At 40.5% G+C, this 24,007-nt stretch overlaps 1 protein-coding gene across 2 annotated transcripts in view; it reads right to left on the reverse strand.

Moving 5' to 3' along the window:
• hm13 (histocompatibility (minor) 13) overlaps positions 1 to 24,007 on the reverse strand; it is a 99,860-nt gene that overhangs the window by 33,558 nt on the left and 42,295 nt on the right. For both annotated transcript variants that reach the window (XM_063041106.1, XM_063041105.1), the window contains exons 6-11: positions 22,258 to 22,383; positions 18,572 to 18,629; positions 9,668 to 9,751; positions 7,029 to 7,065; positions 5,050 to 5,152; positions 1,706 to 1,791 (exon numbers count right to left, since the gene is read on the reverse strand). In XM_063041106.1, the coding sequence (XP_062897176.1) occupies positions 1,706 to 1,791; positions 5,050 to 5,152; positions 7,029 to 7,065; positions 9,668 to 9,751; positions 18,572 to 18,629; positions 22,258 to 22,383 (494 nt within the window). The remainder of the gene's footprint in view (positions 1 to 1,705; positions 1,792 to 5,049; positions 5,153 to 7,028; positions 7,066 to 9,667; positions 9,752 to 18,571; positions 18,630 to 22,257; positions 22,384 to 24,007) is intronic.

Here is a 24,007-nt window from a genome sequence, read left to right on the forward strand (position 1 = left end):
TCCAACATGGACAATCAAGCACATTCTCTCCACGACTTACTGAATAAGCAACACAGCATCCTTTCAAACAGGCTCATTCAGCTCTGGGGTTACAAGGTTCCTTACAGAACATCTTTCCTACCAAATGCAATAATCATATATAACAGTTCATCTCTATGCATTAGGAGAGCACACATAATACAACGGTCTATTTCATTATTTCATATATTATTGCATAGTAATTATTGTGCATATTATTCTGTACTTTATTAGTTATTATATTTATTATTAAACATTATTGCTAAGTGTGTTTTTAAATGTTGCTGCTGTAACAAAATAATTTCCCGCTCAGGATCAATAAAGTACTTATTATTACTACCTTAAGTCTATGCTACAGTTGCTTGCTATGTTGGTGCTGGACTGTGCGGCAGCACTACCCCCCAGCATACCCTTGGATGTGTTTGTTGTTAATGCAGATGACGAACTTCTCTGTACGTTTTGATGCACATGTGATAAACTAATGAATCTGAATCTGCATTGCTAATGAACAAGTCATGACACTATGAAACGTAGTGGGACATGGTGGAATCAACACCATAGATCAAAATGGTCAGAGAAGCAAGATGCACAGTGGGAAACTTACTCGCAGTACAACCTGTAGGACAAAAATGTAGAAACCAAATCCAGTGGGCAGACAGAGATGGTTAGGGAATACAGGAGGGCTAGCAAACTCAACTGTGTTAACCATAATGGAAAAACCTCACAGGTTCAGATGTGGTTAGAGTACGAAATTGGAATTATGAAATTATTGCAATCACAGAAACATGACTGCCAGGGCTGACAACTCATTAGGTATATTTAAAGCAGAGGTTGATATGTACTTAATTAGTAAAGGCGTCAAAAGTTACAGAGAGAAGGCAGCAGAATGGGGTTCAGAGGGAAAATGCTATTATCAAATGGTGGAACAGACTCTACATGCTGAATTTTGTGTCCATGTCTTATGGTCTTAATATCACTAGGTCCAAGTCTGGCAGCATCCAGTCATAGAACTTAATTGCTAAATAATAGTCTAATCATAAAGAAAAACATACCATGAACTGCAAAAATAATCCATATAAACTAGGAGTGCCATATCAAGTGGCAGAAGTGGATTACATTTAGTTTCAAGAAAACGGCAAAGTTTGTTTTTGTTGCTACAGGCAGTATAATAACTGCTGCTCCTCCCTGCTATTCATGAACTTCCACAGGTGAAATACTGACAGTCAGGTTTTGCCAACTAGTTTTGCGGAAGTGCGGTTTATAGTTGCATGCAATATCGATTCAAACATGTGTGAAGAATTCTGTCGACAACTTACCTCTGACATCCCCCCTATACTTTCCTCCAATCACCTTAACATTATGTCCCCTTGTATTAATGTACAACTTTAAAGGTGATTGAGGAAAGAACGAGGGGTGGGGAATGTCAGAGGCAAGTTCTTTACACAGAGAGTAGTGTGTGCGTAAAATGCCCTGCCAGTGGTGATTGGCGATGGTAGAGGCAGATACATTTAAAAATTTCTTATATGGGCACATGAACGATAGGAAAATTGAGATATGTAGGAAGAAAGGGTTAGATTGATCTTATAGGTTAAAAAGCTATAGAGCCTGTACTGTACACCTATGTGCACTGAGACATAATTAATATTGAACTGAAAATCAGTTATTATAGAGCAATCAAAATTCTTACCTCAACATGTCAGTAAGTTCTCCTTTAACCACAGCAACAATCACTGGGAATCCAATGCAAGCAGGCACCAAGTAAAGCAGAGCAGGCTGACAAGTAAAAGATGTATTTACATTTCAAAGGAAATTATTTCATGACACAATTTCAAACTATTGTTATTTTGGCATGAACTCAGTGCACCCAAGAACAGATTTCTAGAATGGATTCAATCACATTTCTCTGTAACATCGGAAATACACTCGATGGCTATTTTATTAGGTACATCTGCTTGTTAATGCAAATATCTAATCAGCCAATCATGTGGCAGCAATTCAATGTATAAAAGCATGCAGATATGGTGAAGAGCTTCAGCTGTTGTTCAGGCCAAACAGGAAATCCGCAGATGCTGGAAATCCAAGCAACAGACACTAAATGCTGGAGGAACTCAGCAGGCCAGGCAGCATCGATGGAAAAGAGTACAGTCAACGTTTCGGGCCAAAACATTGACTCTACTCTTTTCCATAGATGCTGCCTGGCCTGCTGAGTAGTGTTGCTCGAACATCCATTAAGCAGCAGTTCTGTGGACAAAAATGCCTTGTTAACTCAAATAACCACGTGTTACAACAGTGGTGTGCAGGAGAACATCTCTGAATGCACAACATATTAAGCCTTGAAATGGATGAGTTACGCTGGATCCCACTCCTGTACCTAATAGAGTGGCCACTGAGTGTGTATGCCACACACCTTTATAACTTTTAAAAAATATAAACTGAAGAACCATAAATGATTGGCGCTCTATCTGTTATGATGTTCCCTTCTCCAGCCCTGTATCTCTTTTACCAATCAACTTCCCAGCTCTTTACTTCACCCCTCCCCCTTCTGGTTGTACCTAGCACCTCACATAAAATGTTGGAGGAACTCAGAAGGCCAGGTAGCATCTATAGAAAAGAGCAGAGTGAACATTTCGGCCCAAACATCGATCGTACTTTTCCCCCCCACAGATGCTGCCTGGCCTGCTGAGTTCCTCCAGCATTTTGTGTGTGTTGCTCTGATTTCCAGCATCTGCAGATTTTCTCTTGTTTGTTTACCTAGCACCCTGTGTTTCTCCCTCCCCATCACCCCACCTTTTAACTCTACATTTTTTTTCTCCAGTCCTGCTGAAGGATCTTGGCCCGAAACATCAACTGTTCTCTTTTCCATAGTTGCTGCCTGGCCTGCTGAGTTTCTCCAGCATTTTGTGTTGCTTAGATTTCCAGCATCTGCAGATTTTCTCGTTTGTGATTGATTTACTGCTGTTGATTACTTTTTTAATAGTTTGCAATTTTTAGGTCAGTGATTCATTGCTCGTAACAGGTCCGGGGCTCTCACCAATTTTTGCAATCCATCAATAAAAATTGGCTTTCACCAATAAATTCTGGGAGTGCAAGTGGCAAATTATTACAGAAGTCTTCTCATTTCTGTTTCCATACATAAGGTGTGGGTGGAGAGTGGCAGAAAGAAACAGGAAATAGTTTCCATCAACTATTCGAAAGCAGATTGCAGGAGCTTTGATTGTGGCCAACTAAATGATCACACAGCACAGTAAACAAATATACCACAGGATGAAACTACTTTATGTCAGATTTCACAGTTTGACATCAGCATCATAACAGGAACAGTAGTTAACTTTCATGACTTTATAACTAAATTAACAGTTGGATAGAATGGGAATGTTAATTGCATGAGCTATAGCAAGCCATTTTATGCATTATTGACAGTGTCCGCTTGGGGTAAAAATAGCACATGGAGGATGTAACACTTTACAGCGCAAGCTGCAAGATCGGGGTTCATTCCTGTCACTGTGGGTAAGGAGACTGTACACTCTCCCCGTGATCGCATGGTTTTCCTCAGGTCCTCTGGTTTCCACCCACATTCCAAAAATGTACACATAAGTAGGAAGTAAGTAAGTTATGGGCACGTTATGTTAGCACTGGAAGCATGGTGACACATACGAGCTGTCTCCAGCACATCCTTGGAATGCGTTAGTCATTGACTCAATCAATGCACTTCACTGTATGTTTTGATGTACACATGACTGATAAAGTTAGTCATCTCATAGGGCCATGGTGTCATGGGACAATGCAAGTATGCCACTGTCTTCAAGATGGGGGATTAGCTAAAAAAAACATTGCATTTATTGCCCACTACCAACTACTTTTGATATGAGATACTGTCACTTGATCAGAGGACAACTAACAATCATATCATTCTGTGTCTCAAGTCACATGCCAAATTAAAAATGTCAGGTTTCCTTCCTCAAAAGAGCTACATAGCTGCCCTTGAGCCATGTGTCTTTGATGTGCAGCTTGCACATATACCAGACTATATAATAATTACATTTCCCATGAACTACCAACATAAGGACACCAATTAAAATTCTTAAAACAAAAGGATGTAATGCTCAGGTATTGGTTGTACCGTGTTTGGAGTACTGAGAGCAGTTTTGGGCCCCTACGTAAGAAAGGATGTTTTGGTTTTGGAGAGGATCCAGAGGTGATTCCCAGGAATGAAAGGGTTAATGTATGAGGAGCACTTGATGGCTCTGGGCCTATACTTGGAGTTTAGAAGAAATGGGGGGGGGCAGGGGGAGAGGAGAGGAATCTCATTGAAACCTACTGAATATTGAATGGCCTCAATAGAATGTTTCTAATACTGAGGAAGTCAAGGACTGAGGGCACAGCCTAGGAATTACAAGCACATCCCTTTAGAACAGATGAGGAGGAATTTGCTTTTAGCCAGAGTGTGGTGAATCTGTGGAATTCATTGCCACAGATAGCTGTGTATGTCATTATTAGGTATATTTAAAGCAGAGGATAATAGGTTTTGATTAGAAAGGACATCAAAAGTTACAGAGGGAAATGATAATAGGGTTGAGACGTATAATAAATCAGCCATGATTGAATGGCAAAGCAGATCCAATAGGCTAACAGCCTAATTCTGCAACCATGTCTTATAGTCTAACCGGATGAATTCCCCTTGTGGACATTAGGGTACATATGCAATAGATGAGTTAGCAAGTTTATCTTTTACTGCATCAAATACAGTTGATGATTTTAAAAAGAAACAGACTATATTTAGGATATACATTTAACACAATAGTAAGCTTGGTGATGTGAGCATGGGCTTTGTAGAAGTCTTGCGACTCTTTTGGCTAATAGCAATTATGAATCTGGCTCTCGAGTCAGATAACAATGAAACCTACTACGCCTTGACATCTCATATTGGTGCATGACACTATGAATCATTCTATAACTGGTTCCACAACCAGTAAGGAGCAACTTTAAAAATCAAAGCACAAGCGATATTTAAAACCACAAAGGATAATTTACCTGTGCATGCTTGAAAGTGTGCATTATATATATGGTAAGTCCAAGACCAAAGACATAAGCCAAGAAGCTGGTGTAGAAGTACGTTCGACTATTCCTCTTCAAACTGGTAAAGAACAGGAAAAGTATGCAGGTTGGCAATTTCTGTACATCAATAGTTTAATAGTCTAAACTTCAATTCAAGGATCTCATTACCACAAAAAGCAGATGTTCCACAAATGTCTAATAAAGAACAAGCCAAATTCAAAAGAAGGGCAAACATTACTCTCTGCCATTTTATGCATCTCCCCCCTGCACCTACAAGCAAAGGCAACTAGGGCAATTGGAATACTTGTTTAACCTACAACTAGATCAGAATAGCTAATAAGCAGAAAGCCACCAAGTATGGGAAAGGCTCTGTCTTTAATATCTCCCTGAAACAGTCCACTGTCTCTGTAGGCTTCCAGGCAGCCACCATCATTCCAGTGCCCAAAAGAACAATGGCAGCTGGCCAATGATTACTGCCAAGTGGCAATGACTTCAACAATCATTTAGTGCTTTGAGCGGCAAGTAATAGATCGTATAAAATCCCATCTTCCAGTTACGTCGGACCCTTCCCTGTTCGCCTGCTGCTCAAACCAATTCACTAATGTCATAGATTCTGCCCTCCACACCATCCAGTCACACCTTAACGTTGATGCCTCATACACCAGGACGTTGTTCACCGATTTCAGCTCAGTGTTTAATATGATCATCTCTCAGAGGCTGGTGGGTAAACTGTCAATGGGACTCAACATCTCTTTCTGCAACTGGAACTTTGACTTCTTGATGGAAAGACCCCAGTCAGAAAAGTTGGCAGCAATATCTCAAGCTCCATCACACTGAGCACTGGTGCCCCAGCGATTGCGTGCTCAGTCCGCTACTGTCTCAAAAATGCACTGCCAGATTCAGTTCAAACCGTAATGTTAAGCTCACTGATAATATTAGTCCTTGGCCTCATCAGCAACAGTGATGAGTTAGCATAAAGAAATGAGGTAGAGAGGCTTGTCAAATGGTGTGAGAGCAACCTGCATCTCAGCACGGACAAGACAAAAGAGATGATTGTGGACTTCAGGAAGGCACAAGCCAACCACTTCCCATTGCATATCAATGGCTCTCCCATAGATAGAGTGAGGGGCATCAGGTTCCTGGTGTGCACATAACAGATGATACAACCTGGACTCATAACACCACCTCACTGGTCAAGAAGAGGCAGCAGCCTCGATACCGAGGAGATTGAGGCGTACAAGTTCTGTGCCCATTCTAATAACTTTCTACAGAAGCACCATTGTGGGGTACAAAAGCTGCAAGACATCGGACTGTAAGACCCTGTAGAGGACAGTAAAATCAGCTGAGATAATCGGCCTCCCACTCCCCCTTATTTGTGACATTTACTGGGAGCTTTGCAGGTGAGGGGTCCTATTCAAGGATTTTGACTGTATGATGCTATAACTAGTCTCATATGAAGATCAAGATGATGCTGGGTTGCAAGTACAATAATGTCTGAAGTCAAACTAGCTGCTGGAAAACATGTCTTACAAATATGCAATTACATGTGAATAAAACGGAAGTACTTTACTCAACGTTCACAACACTGGCAAAATACAAAACGATGCCATGAAAAAGAAAGACAGAAAAAGGGCGGAAAAGGGAAAATTAATACTGCAAAGGAATTGAGGATAAGTTAAAAAAAAAGTGTGCAACTATAATTATACTGTACATCTGGCATTCTAAGAATAATCATTCCAAATAACTAGACAAACACACAGAATTTCATTGATTTATGACCATTAGTAATTTAATCGGTTTTGAAAATGCTTATCTAATTTCCTTACTGACTCTGCATAACCTAATTACTACTGACAGATTAGTGAAGTTTGACTTACATTGTCAAAACCATTCAGAATCAACGTTATCTAAAATTTGGCCATTTATAACTTAGCTCACATCTTCAGGCAGCTTACCTCACATCAAAACGAAGGAGAAGGGCGATGAAGATGCCTAAGTTTAGATGAGAAATTAAAAAAATTAGATAACTGCCCAGTCAGAATTGTACTAAATTGCCATCAACTGTTCCTTTATGGTAACAAGTTCCACATTCCAACACTGCATGAGTGAAGAAAATCATGACTATATAACACCAATGTAATGAGTATTGTGAGCAGTTTTGGGTCAGAGAAAGGGGGTGCTGGCATTGGAGCGGCTCCAGAGAATGATCCCAAAAATGAAAGGGTTAATGTACAAAGAGCATTCGATGGCTTGCTGGAGTTTTGAAGAATGAGAGGGGGAATCTCACTGAAACCTATCGAATATTGAAAGGCCTACATAGAGTGAACATGGAGAGGATGTTTCCTATAGTGGGAGAGTCTAGGACCAGGGGACACAGCCTCAGAACCAAAGGATGTCTGTTTAGAACAGAGATGAAAAGATATTTCTTTAGCCAGAGAGTAGTAGATCCTGAATTTATTGCCACAGTTGGCCGTAAAGGCCTAGTTATTGGGTATACTTAAAAGTGGAAGTTGATAGGTTCTTGATTAGTATGGGAATCAAAGGTTACAGAGAGAAAGCAGGAGAATGGGTTGAGTGGAATAATAAATCAGCCATGATTGAATGGTAGAGGAGACCTGATAGATGGGATGGCCTAATTCTGCTCCTATTTTAATGGATATACAACAACCATTATCATTTCATCCAACCGTTTTATTGTCCTGCAACAGACGTCGTCTGCTACACATTATTTTGTGTTCTCTACCTTTATTAAATTTAATAGCTTGCATCAAGTTAATGGATTAAATGACTGTGTGTGTTAATAGGCTTAAAAAAAAGGCAAATGAGAAAACCAGGAGGAGCAGTGGATGCGAGACCTACTCCACCTCCACAGAAAGATGAACCCACCATGAGGATTAGGAGACTGGATGCAGCCATCTAGCCATTTTCTGCTGTGTATAGATAAGAGAAATTTATGGCTTCAGTGTGTTAGGGTATGCTCAGCTGCAAACCAATTATTCCAGGGTCAGATATATTCCTAGTGACTGTCTCTAATTAGTGAAAATTTCTCTGACGTTGGTTGTATTGAGAAGAACAATAAGTTCCAGAAAAGGACAAACAACCTTACTCTGGGGATCAGTTTCACAAATGACAGCTGGGGATACAGGAAAGCTTGGAAAAACCTGTTCTATGTGCATGTATCTTTCTCTTTTGGTAGGGAACTCTGAGATGGAACCATGACGTGGGGAATGAGGAGGAGGTGCAGACATTTGAAGAAAGTGTGTTTCCAAAATTAAGTAAGATTAGTTTTGCTTATCATGCTGGTGTTAAAGTTGCCTGAAACCTACTTCATGCGGTTTGCTCTGTACCTTATGTTATACTAGGTAAAGAACACCACAAGCACCAGATACACCTTTCCCTATGTCTATAGGTGCGGCACGGTATCATAGTGGCTAGTTTAATGTTTTACAGTGCCAGCTGTAAAATGAGGGTTCAATTGCTGCCACAGTCTTTTTCTACCCCGCGACTGCACAAGTTTGCCCAGTGCTCCAGCTTCCTCCCGCATTTCAACGACATACAAGTCAGGGGTAGTGAGTTGTGGGCATACTATGTTGCTGCCAGAAATTTGGCAACAATTGCAGGCTGCCCCCAGAACATCTCAGACTGTGTTGGATTTTGACGTAAAATGATGCATTTTCACTGTTTTGATGGCCATGTGCCAAATAATCTAAGATTATTACTTTTATCAATTCAATTCATATAATCATGATCACTATCCCTGTTCTCACCCATTTATTCTGCCTTGATAGTGATATGCTCTGGCTCAATATCATACTTGTCAAGTTTTCACTAAGTCCATAAGACTACATCAGACACTCCAGACTATGCTGACCAGAGCTACCAACAAACTTCAAATAGCTTGTAAAAACCCTTTTGATTCAGACAATCATCAGCAGAGGAAATCTGCTGCCCTCAGAGCAGGGGTTCCCACAACTGTTTTTATGCCATGGACCAATACCATTAAGAAAAGGGCTTGTGGACCCCAGGTTTGAAACCCCTGCTAGAGCCTTTGCACAGTTCCAGACCCACAGAATCATCCTTTGAAGTGACCTTGGCTATTCTGTTCTGGTACTATGAAAGATGAGCAATAAATGCTGGCCACAAGGCTGAAGCTGATTATCTTGAAAAGTTTACAAATAACCAATAATGAGCATATAGTGGGCTCCAAACTCTCCCACATTAGATTGGCAACTGGTCCAATGCCACATCAATAATGATGTGAGAAGGGCATTATACTTGCAATTTTAAAATAAGACGCAAGAGCAGAATCCGGCCATTCAGCCCACTTGAGTCTATCCATCATGGCTGAATTATTATCCCTTTCAACCCCTTTCTCCTGCTTTCTGCTTATAACCTTTGGCACCCTTACTAATATGCAAAACTAAAATGGCACATGACAAGAATTGCTCAAGGAACATTAGCTAATTTGAGCTCGTGTTAAAACTGAAGACAGCATGGTATTCAACACCAACACATCTAGCCCAATTGTTCAGAGCATGAGCGAATTGACAGCAGTTACTAAAAATTATGGATTCCTTAAAGAAAGCTCAATTACCTGGAATGACAATGTCTCCCAAGCCAAGCATTGCAAAATTATTGGCTGCAAGCCCTTTCTCGAGTAGATCTTGAGGAAACAGCACTAAATAAACAAAAAAATAAACATTACTATCCAACCTTGAGAGAAAAAGGGAAGCTGCAACAGTACTATTGGCCCATAAAAATCTTGAAATACAAAGTTCAGGAAGCAGGGAAAGAAATTATCAAGGTAGTTTTCCTTCGTAGTCTTAACTTTTATAAGTTAGAATATTGTGTACAGGTGATGCTCTTTTCCCGCATACCTACTGTCAATGCTCATAATGGAAGAACTGTCAGAACTACAACAGTCTGCTCAGTCTGTTCAAACCATAATCCATCATCTTTAGTTGGTCCAGTGAGAAATATGGCAGCAGGGATGGCCCCTTTTAAAAATGAAGCAATCTTGAACAATGTTTTAGGTGCATTCCAGTGCCAGACTGTATAAACACAGAGCAGCTGGGATGTCCTGCAGCTTGACAGGAATGTTTGCTTTTGTACATCTCATTCCAGTCCACGCTGTGCACAGTGATATCGCCCAACCGCAGGCCATCTGGAATCTAACCACCAGCTAGGGTGATGCTAACAGTTTCTAATTCTGTTCTCATGCAGCTGCTCGGGTAAGCAGCAGGCTAGCATCTTGGCCAAACTGATCAAAAACAAGGTCTGTTTATAAACACTCACCCAGATTCTACTTTCAGACAGAAAGTCCAAAGTGTTGCTGTGAAACTTAATACCATATATTACAATGACGCAAAAGACATTTCAAAGACTTGGAATATCTACAATTGGAGAAAAGGTAATTTGAAGTATTTTAAACAATTAAAGATCCCTCAATACATCCCCACAGAGAAATTAAGAATTAGCTCATCTTAAAATATTAAGATTGAGGAGCAGAATTCGGCTATTTGGCCCATTAAGTCTGCTCTGCCAGTTCATCATGGCTGATACAATTCCCTCTCAACCCTGATCTCTTGCCTTCTCCCTGTAACCCTTCATGCCCTGACTAATCAATAATCTAGCAACCTCTGCTGGTAAACTTCATTTAACAGGCACCAGGACTTAAAGTGAGAGGCACAAGATTCTAAACAACTGACCCCAAGATTATTAGTTAATAATAAGGAGCGTAGTGTAGTGTAGTGTAGTGGTTAGCACGTTTTATAGCATAGGTGCCCTGGGTTCAATTCTCGCAACTGCCTATCAGGAGTCTGTACGTTCTCCCTGTTACTGTGTAGGTTTCCAGTTTTATTCTGGATGCTCCAGTTTCCTCCCACAGTCCAAGATATACCAGTTGGTAGGTTAATTGGTCATCGTAAATTGTTCCATGACTAGGTTCGGATTAAATCGGGGTAGTGCTGAACAACATAGTTTGAAGGGTCGATTCCACATTGTATTTCAATAAAACAAATAAATTGATTGGCCAATAAGCTAATTAACAGCAGCCAGTAAAAAGCTATGGTCTAATGGAGCAACCATTGTCGGAGTGGACCAGCACAAGAGGGGTGAGCAGTCAGTGTGATGAGGCTGAGTAACGAGCAGGTGTGGGAATGAGAGGAGTTCTAAAAAAAAAGGCTTCAGTGAGAAGACATGGGTAAGTACAGGCAAGGTTTAAATTTGTTGTTGATCCTTGATCTTGGATTGAGGGTAGGCAGGATGGTAGCTTGGGCAGCAGAATGATCCCCCCACAAGATGTAGCATTTCAAGGGACCTGATGGTCTCCCCTTTGACTTCTGTGGCAACTGCACCACTGTGCAGCTTCAGACAGACCAGGTCAAGGAACTGGAGTTGACTCTGGAGGTACTCTGGATCATCTGGGAAGCTGAGGGCTTCACAGATGAGACTTACTGAGGTGGTCACACACAAATTACAGACTTCAGATAGATGGATCAGAACCAGAAGAAAGGGGAGCAGGCAGTCAGTACAGAGTTTCTCTGTGGTCATTCCCTTCAAGTATTACTTGGTGGGGCGGGGAGGAGAAGGGCATGACCTATCAGGACAAATTCTCAGAGCTGGCCACAGTGCCATTGATCTGCCTGCTGGTGCTCAGTGGAGAAGAGTAAAATAGCAGAGGACTAGTGATAGGAGACTTGTTGGTCAGTGGGACACACAAGAGATTCTGTGACTACTAAAGATGTCAGCATGATGTGCTGCCTCCCTGCTGCCAGGTTCAATGACAGCTGCAGAACCTTCTCAAGGAGGGTGAGCAGCCAGAGGTCATGGTGCACACTGACACAAGCGAAATATGTATAAAAGGACAACGAGGTCCTGCACAGTGAATATCGGAAATTTGGAAGCAAGCCGAAAAGCAGGACCTCAAAAGGTAATCATCTCTAGCTATCTCTCATACACGAGCTAATCAGGGCAGGAACAGAAAGACAGAAGAGAGGTTGAGGAAGAGGGGCCAGATTTCAGTTTCTTCAACCAATGGAACCTCTCCTGGGGCAGGACAGAACAAATTGAAGGCAGAGCAGTGAATGTGATGTTATATGGATTTTAGTAAGGCATTTGACAAGGTTCCCCATAGTAGGCTCATTCAGAAAGTCAGGAGGCATGGGATCCAGGGAAGCTTTGCTGCATGGATTAGGAATTTGCTCGCCCACAGAAAGTAGAGAGTAGTAGTGAATGACTTAGATGACGAAGTGGAAGGATGGGTTAATAAGTGCGCAGGTGACATGAAGATTGGTGGTGTTATGGATAATGTAGAAGGTTATTGTAGGTTACAACGGGTCATTAATAGGATGCAGAGCTGGGCTGGGCAGTGGCAGGTGGAGTTCAAATCTGGAAAAGCGTGAACTGATTCACTTTGAAGGATTGAACTTGAAAGCAGAGTACAGAGATCCTGGTAGGATCTTTAGCTGTGGATGAACTGTATCTCAATGTTCCCCTGGGTCATACAATTTGCTGTATATTCTTGTACAGTAGTTAACCTTCCGCAGTGCGTCACCTCACACTTGTCTGGATTAAGCACCACCTACTATTCTTTTGCCTAAAATTCCAATTAATCTATGTCTCATGACATTTTGAGAGCCTTACTACCTATAACAGGGTAACAAGGTGAAGATGTATCTCGACTGAAGGCACTCCTTCCCTCCACTAGCCTGCAGATCATCCTTGGGCAAGGGGTAGCATCTGCTTAGCTGTTCCACCCACCCCGCTCCCCTCATTCAGTGTCACATGAAGCCATGGGAGCAGGTATTAGCACCTGGTGCATATCAGAAGTTCTGGTTATGCAACCACTGATACCAGGCAGACAATCTGAAGAGTATTGATAATGGCTGGGGTTACCTGTCTTGTAAAGACACTGCCCAGAAGGAGGCAATGGCAAACCACTTCCATACAAAAATCAGCTAAGAACAATCACGGTCATGGAAAGACCATAATCCCCCATATCAGACATAATGAATGAAATACCTAAAATTCCACCAGTGTTCGAGTTACCCATGAACTTGATAATCAGACTGCCTACCAACTTATTATATATACTTTAAAGGGGTCCCAGCACTGATCCTGCAAAGCACCACTGATCACAGACCTCCATGTATGAGTAACACCTCTCCACCACTACCCTGCCTTCCACGACCAAGGCAATCCTGAATCCAACCTACCAACTTACCATGGATCCTCTATGACTTGATCTTCTGGATTAGTCTACCATGCAGGATGTTAAAGGTTTAAAAAAAAAGTGCGCATCAAGATGGTATTGTTTGCCATATCCATCTAAATGTTACCCACCTCTGCAACAGAGCTTCCCCCACACAGACATGCTGATTGCCCCCATGCAAGCAAACCTGTGGCCTGTGGAAGTTTGAAATGCAAGCAAGAATTTCTCCAACGTTTTCTCTACCACTGATCTAAGGCAAAACACCTGAATTGTATGAAAGGAAATATTTACATACAGAAACAGCACTGTCCAACTAGCTTTCCTTACTTCACTTATCCTCCCTATCAGATTCCTCCTTCTCCAGCCCTTTACCTTTCCCACTCACCTGGCTTCCCCCATCACCTTCCAGCTAGCCTCCCAACTCCCCCCACCCTTTTTATTCTAGTGTCCTTCCCCTTCCTTTCCACTCCTGAAGAAGCATCTCAGTCCAAAACATCAGCCATCTATTCATTTCCACAGATGCTGCCTAACCTGCTGAGTTCCTCCAGCATTTTGTGTGCATTGCTTTGGATTTCCAGTGTCTGCAGACTTCCCTGTGTTTATGACTTACATGCTTTGTTACCCTTTCTCCCTGCTGATTATTAAATACAAAAATATCCTATTTAATAAAAACATTCCATCCATGATTCCATGTCTGTCTTCAATCCTGTGACAACCTAGCTTATTCTAAAACATTTAGCGATGCTTTAATTTAGCAAATATCACATCCTTATCAAGGCTTCCCAAAACGTCCCTGCTTTTAACATCATGAAATATAGCGGACAACATACGAGTTGTGGGACCTTGCTACATGTGTAAAGATCAACACACACAAAATGCTGGAGGAACTCAGCAGGCCAGGCAGCATCTGTGGAAAAAAATACAGTCGACGTTTCGAGCCAAAAACCCTCTACTCTTCAGTTTTTTTTCTCCAGTCAAAACTGCCGAAGGGTTTCGGCCCGAAACGTTGACTGTACTTTTCCCCCAATAGATGCTGCCTGGCCTGCTGAGTTCCTCCAGCATTTTGTGTGTGTTGCTCGGATTTCCAGCATCTGCAGATTTTCTCTTGTTTATGTAAAGATCATATGTTTCTGGGCAAATGCTGGCCACGACACATAAGAATTCCTTATCTACTCTTCAAATTTGTGCCACAAGATCGCTGATGTTGGAGAACATTTGTGTTTTTGGTTTAACAGCTCCTTCGAAAGAAGGCACTTCCAAAAGTGCAACAGTGTGCACAAAGTAAGCCAATCCAGTCTCTCAAAGGCAAGCTTAAATTGCCAGAGATGCAAACTTATAAAGGTTAACCTCACCAGATGTGTGGTACAAATAGCAAATATATAAACAGGGAGTTAAATATTTATGCAAGGTAAGAAACAGAAGGCCAATTCATTCATAAACACCTGTATTTTTCTTCATTTTTGGAACTATAGTCATGGAAGATGCTTTTAATTCTGCTGCAATGTCCTCTTTTACTTCTTGGCATAACTACTATTTTCACAAGCCTCACAGACTAATGGCAAGAGCATAACTTGCTTACTAAAAGAAGAGCACTTGCCAAATTATCTGCAGTAGCCCAAGAGGGAAAAGGAGTTTAATTTACAACAAGCACAGTAGAATTATTTTATCCTACGACAAGGTGATTTTTGTTCTTGCAAGGTTTTGCCAAATTTGGGAAAATATGAAATTAGTTTAAAATGGGAAGATTTTAAGTCTAAGATTGGAATTGAATCCAAGTCTAGTGGGACAGGGCTCCCTCTAGGGGGTGTATACTGCACTTAAAATAACTGCGTTCTGAAAAGTCCATGCAGTCATCACCTCAGACGAGATTAACAGAACTGCAAATGTCAAAGGTGCAATAGTTCATTATCTGCAAGTAATTTTGACTAGTGGGTAAATATCAATTTTAGTGAAACAGACTTCACCTTATCAGTAGTTGTTATAAGCTAATGAATGGCTGAATCACACCCTTGCCACAGGGTAAGAGGAGTTTCTACTGTTTACCCAGTAAATTGAGTTAACGTAACTTGGACATTCAGAATAGACAGACCTTGTAAGAATTGCATAATTGTTTGATTTATGATTTAAAAAACATTCCTGGAGAAGTTGCATGATTTAAATTAATTTACTTTTTGTATCAATAAAAGAAAACCAGAGACTTGGCACTAGCCTTTCTGATGAAATTTTTAAGCTAATGGGTTTGATCAATTTTTTTTTCACCTCCCAATTAATTCTCACTTTTCCTCTACAAGTAGTGATTACAATTCTGGCAATTCCATTTGCCCAAAAATTAACTGAGCCATTCGAGCAAAATTAGATGGCAGATGCTGGAAATACAAAACAAAAAATACTGGAAGAATTCAACGTGCCAGCAAGCATCTGGTAGAAAGAAGAGAGCCAAAAATCCTTCATCTGATGAAGTTTCATCGATGTATAACAATCAGCTGGCACACAGACCTTAAGATATAGGAGCAGAATTAGGCCATTTGGCCCATTGAGTCTGCTCCACAATAACGATTATTGCTACGGTCAATATTTACACTCAGTGACCACTATTAGGCACACCTGCTCATTAATGCAAATAACTTATCAGCCAATCATGTGGCAGCAACTCTATGCATAAAAGCATGCAGACATGGTCAAGAGGTTCAGTTATTCCGACCAACCAGAATGGGGAAGAAATGTGACCCACGTGACTTGGACCATGGAATGATTGTTGGTGCCAGGCAGGGTGGTTTGAACTTCTCAAACAGCTGATCTCAGGATTTTTCAAAGTTTACAGAGATATGAAAAACAACAAAATCATCCCATTAGCGGCAGTTCTGTGGGTGAAAATGCCTTGTTAATGAAAGAGGTCAGAGGAATATGGCCAGAGTGGGTCAAGCTGACAGGAAAGTGACTCAAAATAGCCACACATACAACAGTGGTGGGCAGAAGAGCACCTCTGAATGTGCAACATGTCAAACCTTTAAGTGGATGGGCTTCAACAGCAGATCACACCAGGGTGCACTCCTGTACCTAATAAAGTGGACACTGAGTGCATCTGCACCTCTGCTGTAGGGCATCACTTGTTGTCAAGTTAATGCAGGTATAATAACTGTATCGCCCAACTGTTGGACCAGAGATTGCTGATAAAGTATTAACTGAATACTTCTCATCTGTACCCACAATCAAGAACACTGTGATTGAAGAATTCGATGGGGGGGGGGGAGAGTGGGATGGAAGGGGCAGGATATTGCAAATTCCAAATCTCATGGGGTTGGGAGGTTGAAAGTTATTCTTATGAAATCTCCTCCAACTCTCCTACCCCTTCCTTTGAACCTAGGCTTTTGGTAATAGAGTGGATTCCAGTTAATTGAGACACACCGGGACCAGTACATTTTGGCTCAATTAAGCGGCTACCCCAATTAGCCAAAGTTTCATGGAAATAGTTAAAAAGGTATAAAAAAAGACAAACTGAATATAACAAATTAGGTATTTAAATGAAATACAGAACAAATTAAAACACTAATAATGCTGCTACAGTACTCTAACTATATTAGTTCTTAATAGTTATCCGAGGAATTAATCCAATGTATGCACTGAACAAAATCAGTGCTGACACCCAGTGTAGATATTGGTAATGCCTTCATACAATGATGATTGCATCCTCCAAATCATCACTTTCATGGTAACATTCAATATAACTGTCAACACCTTCAAATTCTTCATAGCTCCTAACTTTTTGAAGTAGTGAAATTGTTTCATTTTCACTCCTGCCTATTTCTGGCATCTCCAAGTCTGAATGCTTGAAACCACCATGAGTAAAACAGTGCTGAATTACTTTACCGCTTACTTCTCACCAACTATCAGTGACAAAAAATAACTGCTGTTTTAAAAAAGCACACACAACTGAAGCTATTTAAAAACTGTTTGCTCTATAATGGTGTACCGTCTGATGGCCACACAAGTGCCGTCCCTAAATAAATACAGGGAATCCTGGCAATTTTCTTAATTAGTTTTTGCTCTTTAACAGCTGTCCCAAATAAGTAGCACCCTGATTAACCAATGGCTCAATTAAGCAGAATCCATTATAGTCATCTCTGCCACGGTGAAAACCTTCTCACCATCTTCCCCATCTATTACCCTTATTCAGAAACCATCAGATTTCAAGGAAAGCAAATCCAGCCTACTCAGCACGGTCTAATAGCAGAATTGCTGCATCCACACAGTTCATGGTGTGTTTTCTCTGCACAGCCTATGGTGTGGCAACCAGAACTGCGGGCAGCTGTGCCTTAAGTAACGATTTCTATTTTTGTATGATAAGCTCCCTGTTCTTACAGTATTTCCTTAAGAGTGATAGAGACAGGTACTTCATTACATTTAGATATCTAGCTAGGAAGTTGAAACAGAAGATCATGGGAGATTGCAGGCCCAGTACTATGAAATGGGATTAGTATACATCGGTACCTAGTGGCCACAATGAACCTGATGAGCTAAAGAGTTTCATTTTTGGGGTGTATGACAACCTCAACCAAACCTCAATAAACTTCCCTTCTTTAAAGTAATGCTAAAATTCTGCCACAACTGAAAAAAGTTCTACTTTCCAAAGAAATTCTCATAAGGATCAGAGTGATCATTTGTGGTTTATCAGCATAGACAAAATCCTGGCAAATTAATACACAACAGAAGCTTCACAGAATCTCATCTTTGCCTCCCCATACATCAAATACAAGCAGTTTCCAGTCGCTCCCAAAGGAGGATGGAGAACAGTAGTTTGAAGCACTACCTGATATTAGTTTGAAACTGGTATTATCAGCAGGAAACAAGAATCCCCTAAGCTACCAATTTACTGCAAAGGAGACAATCAATTTTGTATTGTCTGGCTTCAAATACAGAGCAATGCTATCTCACATTTTCAATCTTCATTTACTTCTTTCTGAATCATCCTGGGGAACAGGATCAATGCAGAGTATCTTAGCTCTCAAGGAAAAGGCAAAGTAAGCTATCTAACCAGCAGTCAAACAACCCTTGATTGATCACTGGTTGTGCCAAGCATTTAATTGCTAAATAAGAAAGGAATAACCAAGTTATCTTTGCTACTTGTTTGCAAGCAGTCTGCTAAACCAAGCAGCGTTGAAAGTGGTTTTAATCACATATCTTAGAAAATCCTTATCAGACTTAAAAAAAAACACCTGGTGCTGCATTTATCAAGGTACATAATATTGCATTCAACACATGTTAAGAATATGCTACTGTGGTACTCACATTTAATTGGTGCTTCAAATGACTTGGCAACAGTTACCATGACATTTGTGCCAAATACCTGTAAGCAGATTTAAAGGATTTAAGTATTCAATTTAAATAACTCCAAGATGCAAGTAAGAGTCCCTTTCACCAAACCCAATCCAAAATAACAGAGCATATAATGACTTTGAATTAGGAATAATTTAGTTGCTATTTTGTTTTAAAAACAAAAATATGGTAAAACTTTTGCAGTCTTAACCAAAATGAATGAGTGGAATGTAAAAATATTAACAGCACTTGATAAACACCTTGCCTTAATCAGATTTACAACTGGTTCAGCAAGATTTGTCATAAGGAAAAAAACAGCTGCAGCACCTTCATTTTGGAGGTCTGCCATATGTTTAGCTGCCATTGTTGTAACTCAAGGATGAAATCACAATGAAACCTTTACAACTCAAATGAGGTATATGTATTTTGCATTCTCCAGTATTCTAATGACTACACAGAAACACAAGCTATTTAGTTAATTATTATTGTTACTGAACAAAAAAGTAACTTGAAAGTAATTGTTCTGAAATAAAAATGTAATTTAGGTCAACAACAATACTCACTTGCAATACAGAAAATTCACTTAGTCTCCCACATATACAACAAGGCTTAGCGTTGAACACAGCTTTGGCTCATTGTTTAACATGGTCACCCCAGAATTAAAAGGTTATAGATTCCAAAAAGATACAAGTTGATATCTATACAGAGTGTTTACTGAGTGCTAAACTGCTTATGGTACAATCAGATATTACCCAAGACCTTGACTTTACTTAGCAATAAAAGAGCCAAAGCATTATTTCAAAGAGAGGTGGGTTAGTTACTCCTCAGTGTTCCAAGCAATTGTTATCCCTCATTTTCCATTACCACTGCAGACGATGCCCAAGCTGTTAAAGAATTCCTATATCTCAACTTTCCCTCAATCTGTTACTGGGTAGGTTTCTGACAAACTGATCGGAATTTAATAACACTGGCCAGCGACTTGATTGCTACCCAAATGCAACCTATGAGGATTGCAAGCGAGCTCGATGGAACTTGGTTCAGGATCATTCATTTCCTACTATACAGTTAATTACAGATTCCAGGCTGACATCGAGTTTGTTGTACATGGAGAAAATATGCCCACCCACTCAAAACATACAGAATTCCTAAAGGCATTTACGCAGTACACGTTGATTTGCTGTCAGCTCATCCTGGCCATGGAAAACAATGTTCTGCAGACAAGGACAGAGACAGAATGAAAAAAAATACCAAGGTTTTAAAATTCACTACCCAAGTGGCCAATAAAAGATATTCAAAATAAATAATGATTTTTTAAAAAAAGAAACTTAAGGGCAGGAAGGGATATTGGTGTTTATGCAGAGAAGTTTCACATAAAAAATCATTCTTAACGCTACTGAATGGATGGGCAAGCGTGAAGGAATGATTAGATTAGATTAGATTATGAGGACACTCAGTCCTCGATTATTGTCATTTAGAAATGCATGCATTAAAAAATGATACAACGCTCCTCCAGAATGATATCACAAGAAAACACAGGACAAACCAAGACTAAAACTGACAAAAGCACATAATTATAACATAGTTACAACTGTGCAAAGCAATACCATAATTTAATAAAGAGCAGACCATGGGCACGGTAAAAAAAGTCTCAAAGTTCCGATAGACTCATCGTCACACGCAGGCGGCAAAAGGGAGGAACGCTCCCTGCCATGAACCTCCAAGCGCCGCCATCTTGCCGATGCAGCATCATTGGAAGCACCCGAGCACAGCGGACTCCGAGTCCGTCCGAAAACTTTGAGCCTCCAACCAGCCCCTCCGACACAGCCTCTCCGAGCACCATCCTCTGCCGAGCACTTCGACCCTACCCCGGCCGCCGAGCAACAAGCAAAGCCGAGGACTTGGGGCCTTCTCCTCCAGAGATTCTGGACCACACAGTAGCAGCAACAGCGAAGCAGGCATTTCAGAAGTTTCACCAGATGTTCCTCCGTGCTCTCACGTCCGTCTCCATCAAATCAGGATTGTGCATGGCACCCTACTTGACAAATAACCTTCATCACCACCGGAGTGGCCGCAGCGAGCTGCGTCGTGCCGCCATCTTCCCTTCTTTTGAATACCTTATATCTACTTAAAAATGCCTTTTAAATATAATTTCCATAGATCCCTCCCAAATGTTTAATGTACGTTTTGAAAGACAATTGATTAATGTTTTCCTTTAAATACATTACAGTTCAACAAAGAATCTGAAGTAATTGAACTGGAAAAGTGAGCAGGACAACTTAAATATATCTTAGAAAAATATTTAAAACAGTTCTGTTGACATAGCCTTTGTAACCCAGATGGTCCATGCCTCTGTATCTCAGATTAGCTTTACTAAATACAGGTTGAGGACACCTTATTCAAAATACTTAGGGCCGGAAGCTTTTCAGATTTTGGAATATTTGCATTTACATAATGAGATTTCTTTGGGATTGGACTCATGTCTAACCACAAAATCCATTTTCGTTACATGTATAGCTTACCCTAAAGATAGTTTTAAATAATTTTTTTTTACAATTTTGTGCATGAAACAATGTTTATATTGAACCATCAGAAAGGCAAGTTACCACTACCCCAGCCACCTTGGTAGACAGTGGTTATTTGGTATCACCATAATCCCGTCTCTAAATTTGTGTTTCCAGTAAACAGATTGTCTGACACTTGTTCATCACACATGTACTGATGCAGCAGCAATCATCAGCAATGTTCTTGGCAAACTCAATGCATGTCTCTGCTGCTTTGTCATCAGCACATGCTTTATCAGCACCAATCTTTAAAAAAAATTAATACCGTGTGTTTCTTAAATTTCCTCAACCAGCCTGCTAAATATTCACAATTACCTGCAAATTTTAATCATGACAAATCTTTGCTTGTTTCATGATCAGCATGCCATTAAAGAGTACATGTTCACACCAAAGCTGACAAATCCAATCTTTCAATTCATAATCAAGATCTTCAATTTTTGCTTTATTCAGTGCTTCTCTACTTTTTATTAACTTCTAATCATTACACATGTGAGGATACTCCTCATAATTGTCTGTGGTGCAGTGACATGCACATTGCCTGGAAACCTCCAACAGCTTTGTGGAATTTTCCATTTGTGACTCCGTGTCAGCACTCAAAAAAAATTTTGGATTTCAGAGGTTTTTAGATTTTGGAATTTCTGACTGGGGTGATCAACACTGTAATAGTTGTATTTGTCACACATACATTGAAACATCGAAATATACACTGAAATGTGTTGCTTTGCATCAAGGACCAACACAATCTGAGAAAGTGTCACCAAGCTTCTGGCACCAACGTAGTATGCCCACATTTTGTGAATCCTAATCCATACATCTTTGGAAACTGGAGCACCAAAAGGAAACCTGCTGGGTCACAAAAGAGCATACAAACTCCATACGCACAGAAGCAGGAACTGAACCCTGATTTTACAAAGGGCACTGTTAGTTTCACACGAACCACTACAGTTTGGTGTCACCCTAAAAATATAATGAAGTACTCCATATGAGGCTCAAACTCATTTGGTGGACTCCTGGCTGAAATGAGGACATTGGCTAATTACATCTTTCACCAAGCGAGATGCAGTGGAACATAATCAAGGAAGCAGCAAACCCACTTACCCAGAATACATCATAGATAAACAGCCCACCGAGGAGAATGCACCCTGTGCTGACATTGTTGAGATGAAGAAGTTCAACACCATTGAGAGCAAATGCTAATCCAAACAGATTGTTGGCAATCCAGTGCTGCAATAGAACAGGAAAGGATCATTAAAATTAAAAGGCAATTAAAAGTATTGTACACAAAATTGTGAGGGGTATAGATAAGAGTGGATATAAGCCTTGAGGTTGGGTGAGACTAGAACCAGAGGACATAGATTAAGGATGTAAGGGGAACATGAGGGGGAACTTCTTCACCCAGAGGGGGGTGAGAGTGTGGAATGAGCTACCAGTTGAAGTGGTGGATGTAGGTTTAATTTCAACATTTAAGCCAAATTTGGATAAGTACATGGATAGAAGGGGTATGATCCAGGTGCAAATCGATGGGACTAGGTAGAATAATAGCTCAGCACAGACTAGATGGCACAGCTTGTTTCTGTGCTGTAGTGCTCAATGACGTGAGCATATTCCAGAATGTCTTTGAACATATTTTGCTGCACACCTTATTCAAATCATCTAATATAAGCAATACTCCTTTACGTTTATTGACAGTCTGTCAGTAACATCAAGTCATATTTTACAAGTCAGGTTAGATGTAATCAAACATGAAACACTGACACAAAACATTAATATTACAGTGACATGTTTGGTGCAGTTGGTAGTCCAAGCAGTTTGTCCAGATGTTAGTTTAAGGATGCTGGAAACAGCAGTACTTTTAGTTATTTGGTTAAATGAGGGCCAACATCATTTCAAGAGGACTAGAATATAAAGTATGTAAATGTTAAGGCTTTATAAGGGCGCAAACATGAGTAATTCTGCAGACGCTGGAAATTCAAGTAACACACATCAAAGTTGCTGGTGAATGCAGCAGGCCAGGCAGCATCTCTAAGCTGCCTGGTCTGCTGCGTTCACCAGCAACTTTGAGGCTTTATAAGGCATTGGTAAGGCCTCACTTGGAGTATTATGAGCAGTTTTGGGCCCCTTATCTCAGAAAGGATCTGCTGACATTGGAGAGGGTTCAAAGAAGGTTCATGAAAATGATTCTAGGAATGAAAGACGAGGAGTGCTTGATGGCTCTGTACTCACCTGAATGAGGGAGGATCTCATTAAAACCGATTAAATATTCAACGGCTGAGATACAGTGGATGTAGAGAAAATGTCTCCTATGGTGGGGGAAGGGCAGAATCTCAAAACAGAGGAACATTCGTTTGGAATAGAGATGAGGAGGAATTTCTTTAGCCAGAAGTTGATGAATCTATTGAATTTATTGCCAAAGGTCATTGTGTGTATTAGGTTATAAAATGACGGCAGGAGAATGGAGCTGAGAAGGATAACAAACTAGCCATGTTGGGATGGCAGAGTGCTTGATGGGCTAAATGGCCTAATTCCACTCCTATGTCTTACTGTCTTAAATGGAGTTCAATGCAAAATTACATGCAAATCAGTCACAGGTCATCTACAATTGTTGTCAACTGAAGTCTGGACAGTGTTATGCCCCCTTATGTAGACAAGGGGCAATACATCACTAATTGGCAGAGGCTGTAGAACATAAGTGGAATTTCTCCAACTTAAGCTGAAGTTGTTATCCAGTCTATTTAATATGAAGCCAAATTTAGAGTTCTTTTAAAACTTAGCTGCGTCTTTACTGGCAGCATTAATTTTTATATCCTCTGACTCCTTTAAAAAAAAGCGTTAGTTCCAGGAACATTAC

This window comes from Mobula hypostoma, chromosome 2 (genome assembly GCF_963921235.1).
Source record: "Mobula hypostoma chromosome 2, sMobHyp1.1, whole genome shotgun sequence".
NCBI classification, from domain to species: Eukaryota; Metazoa; Chordata; class Chondrichthyes; order Myliobatiformes; family Myliobatidae; genus Mobula; species Mobula hypostoma.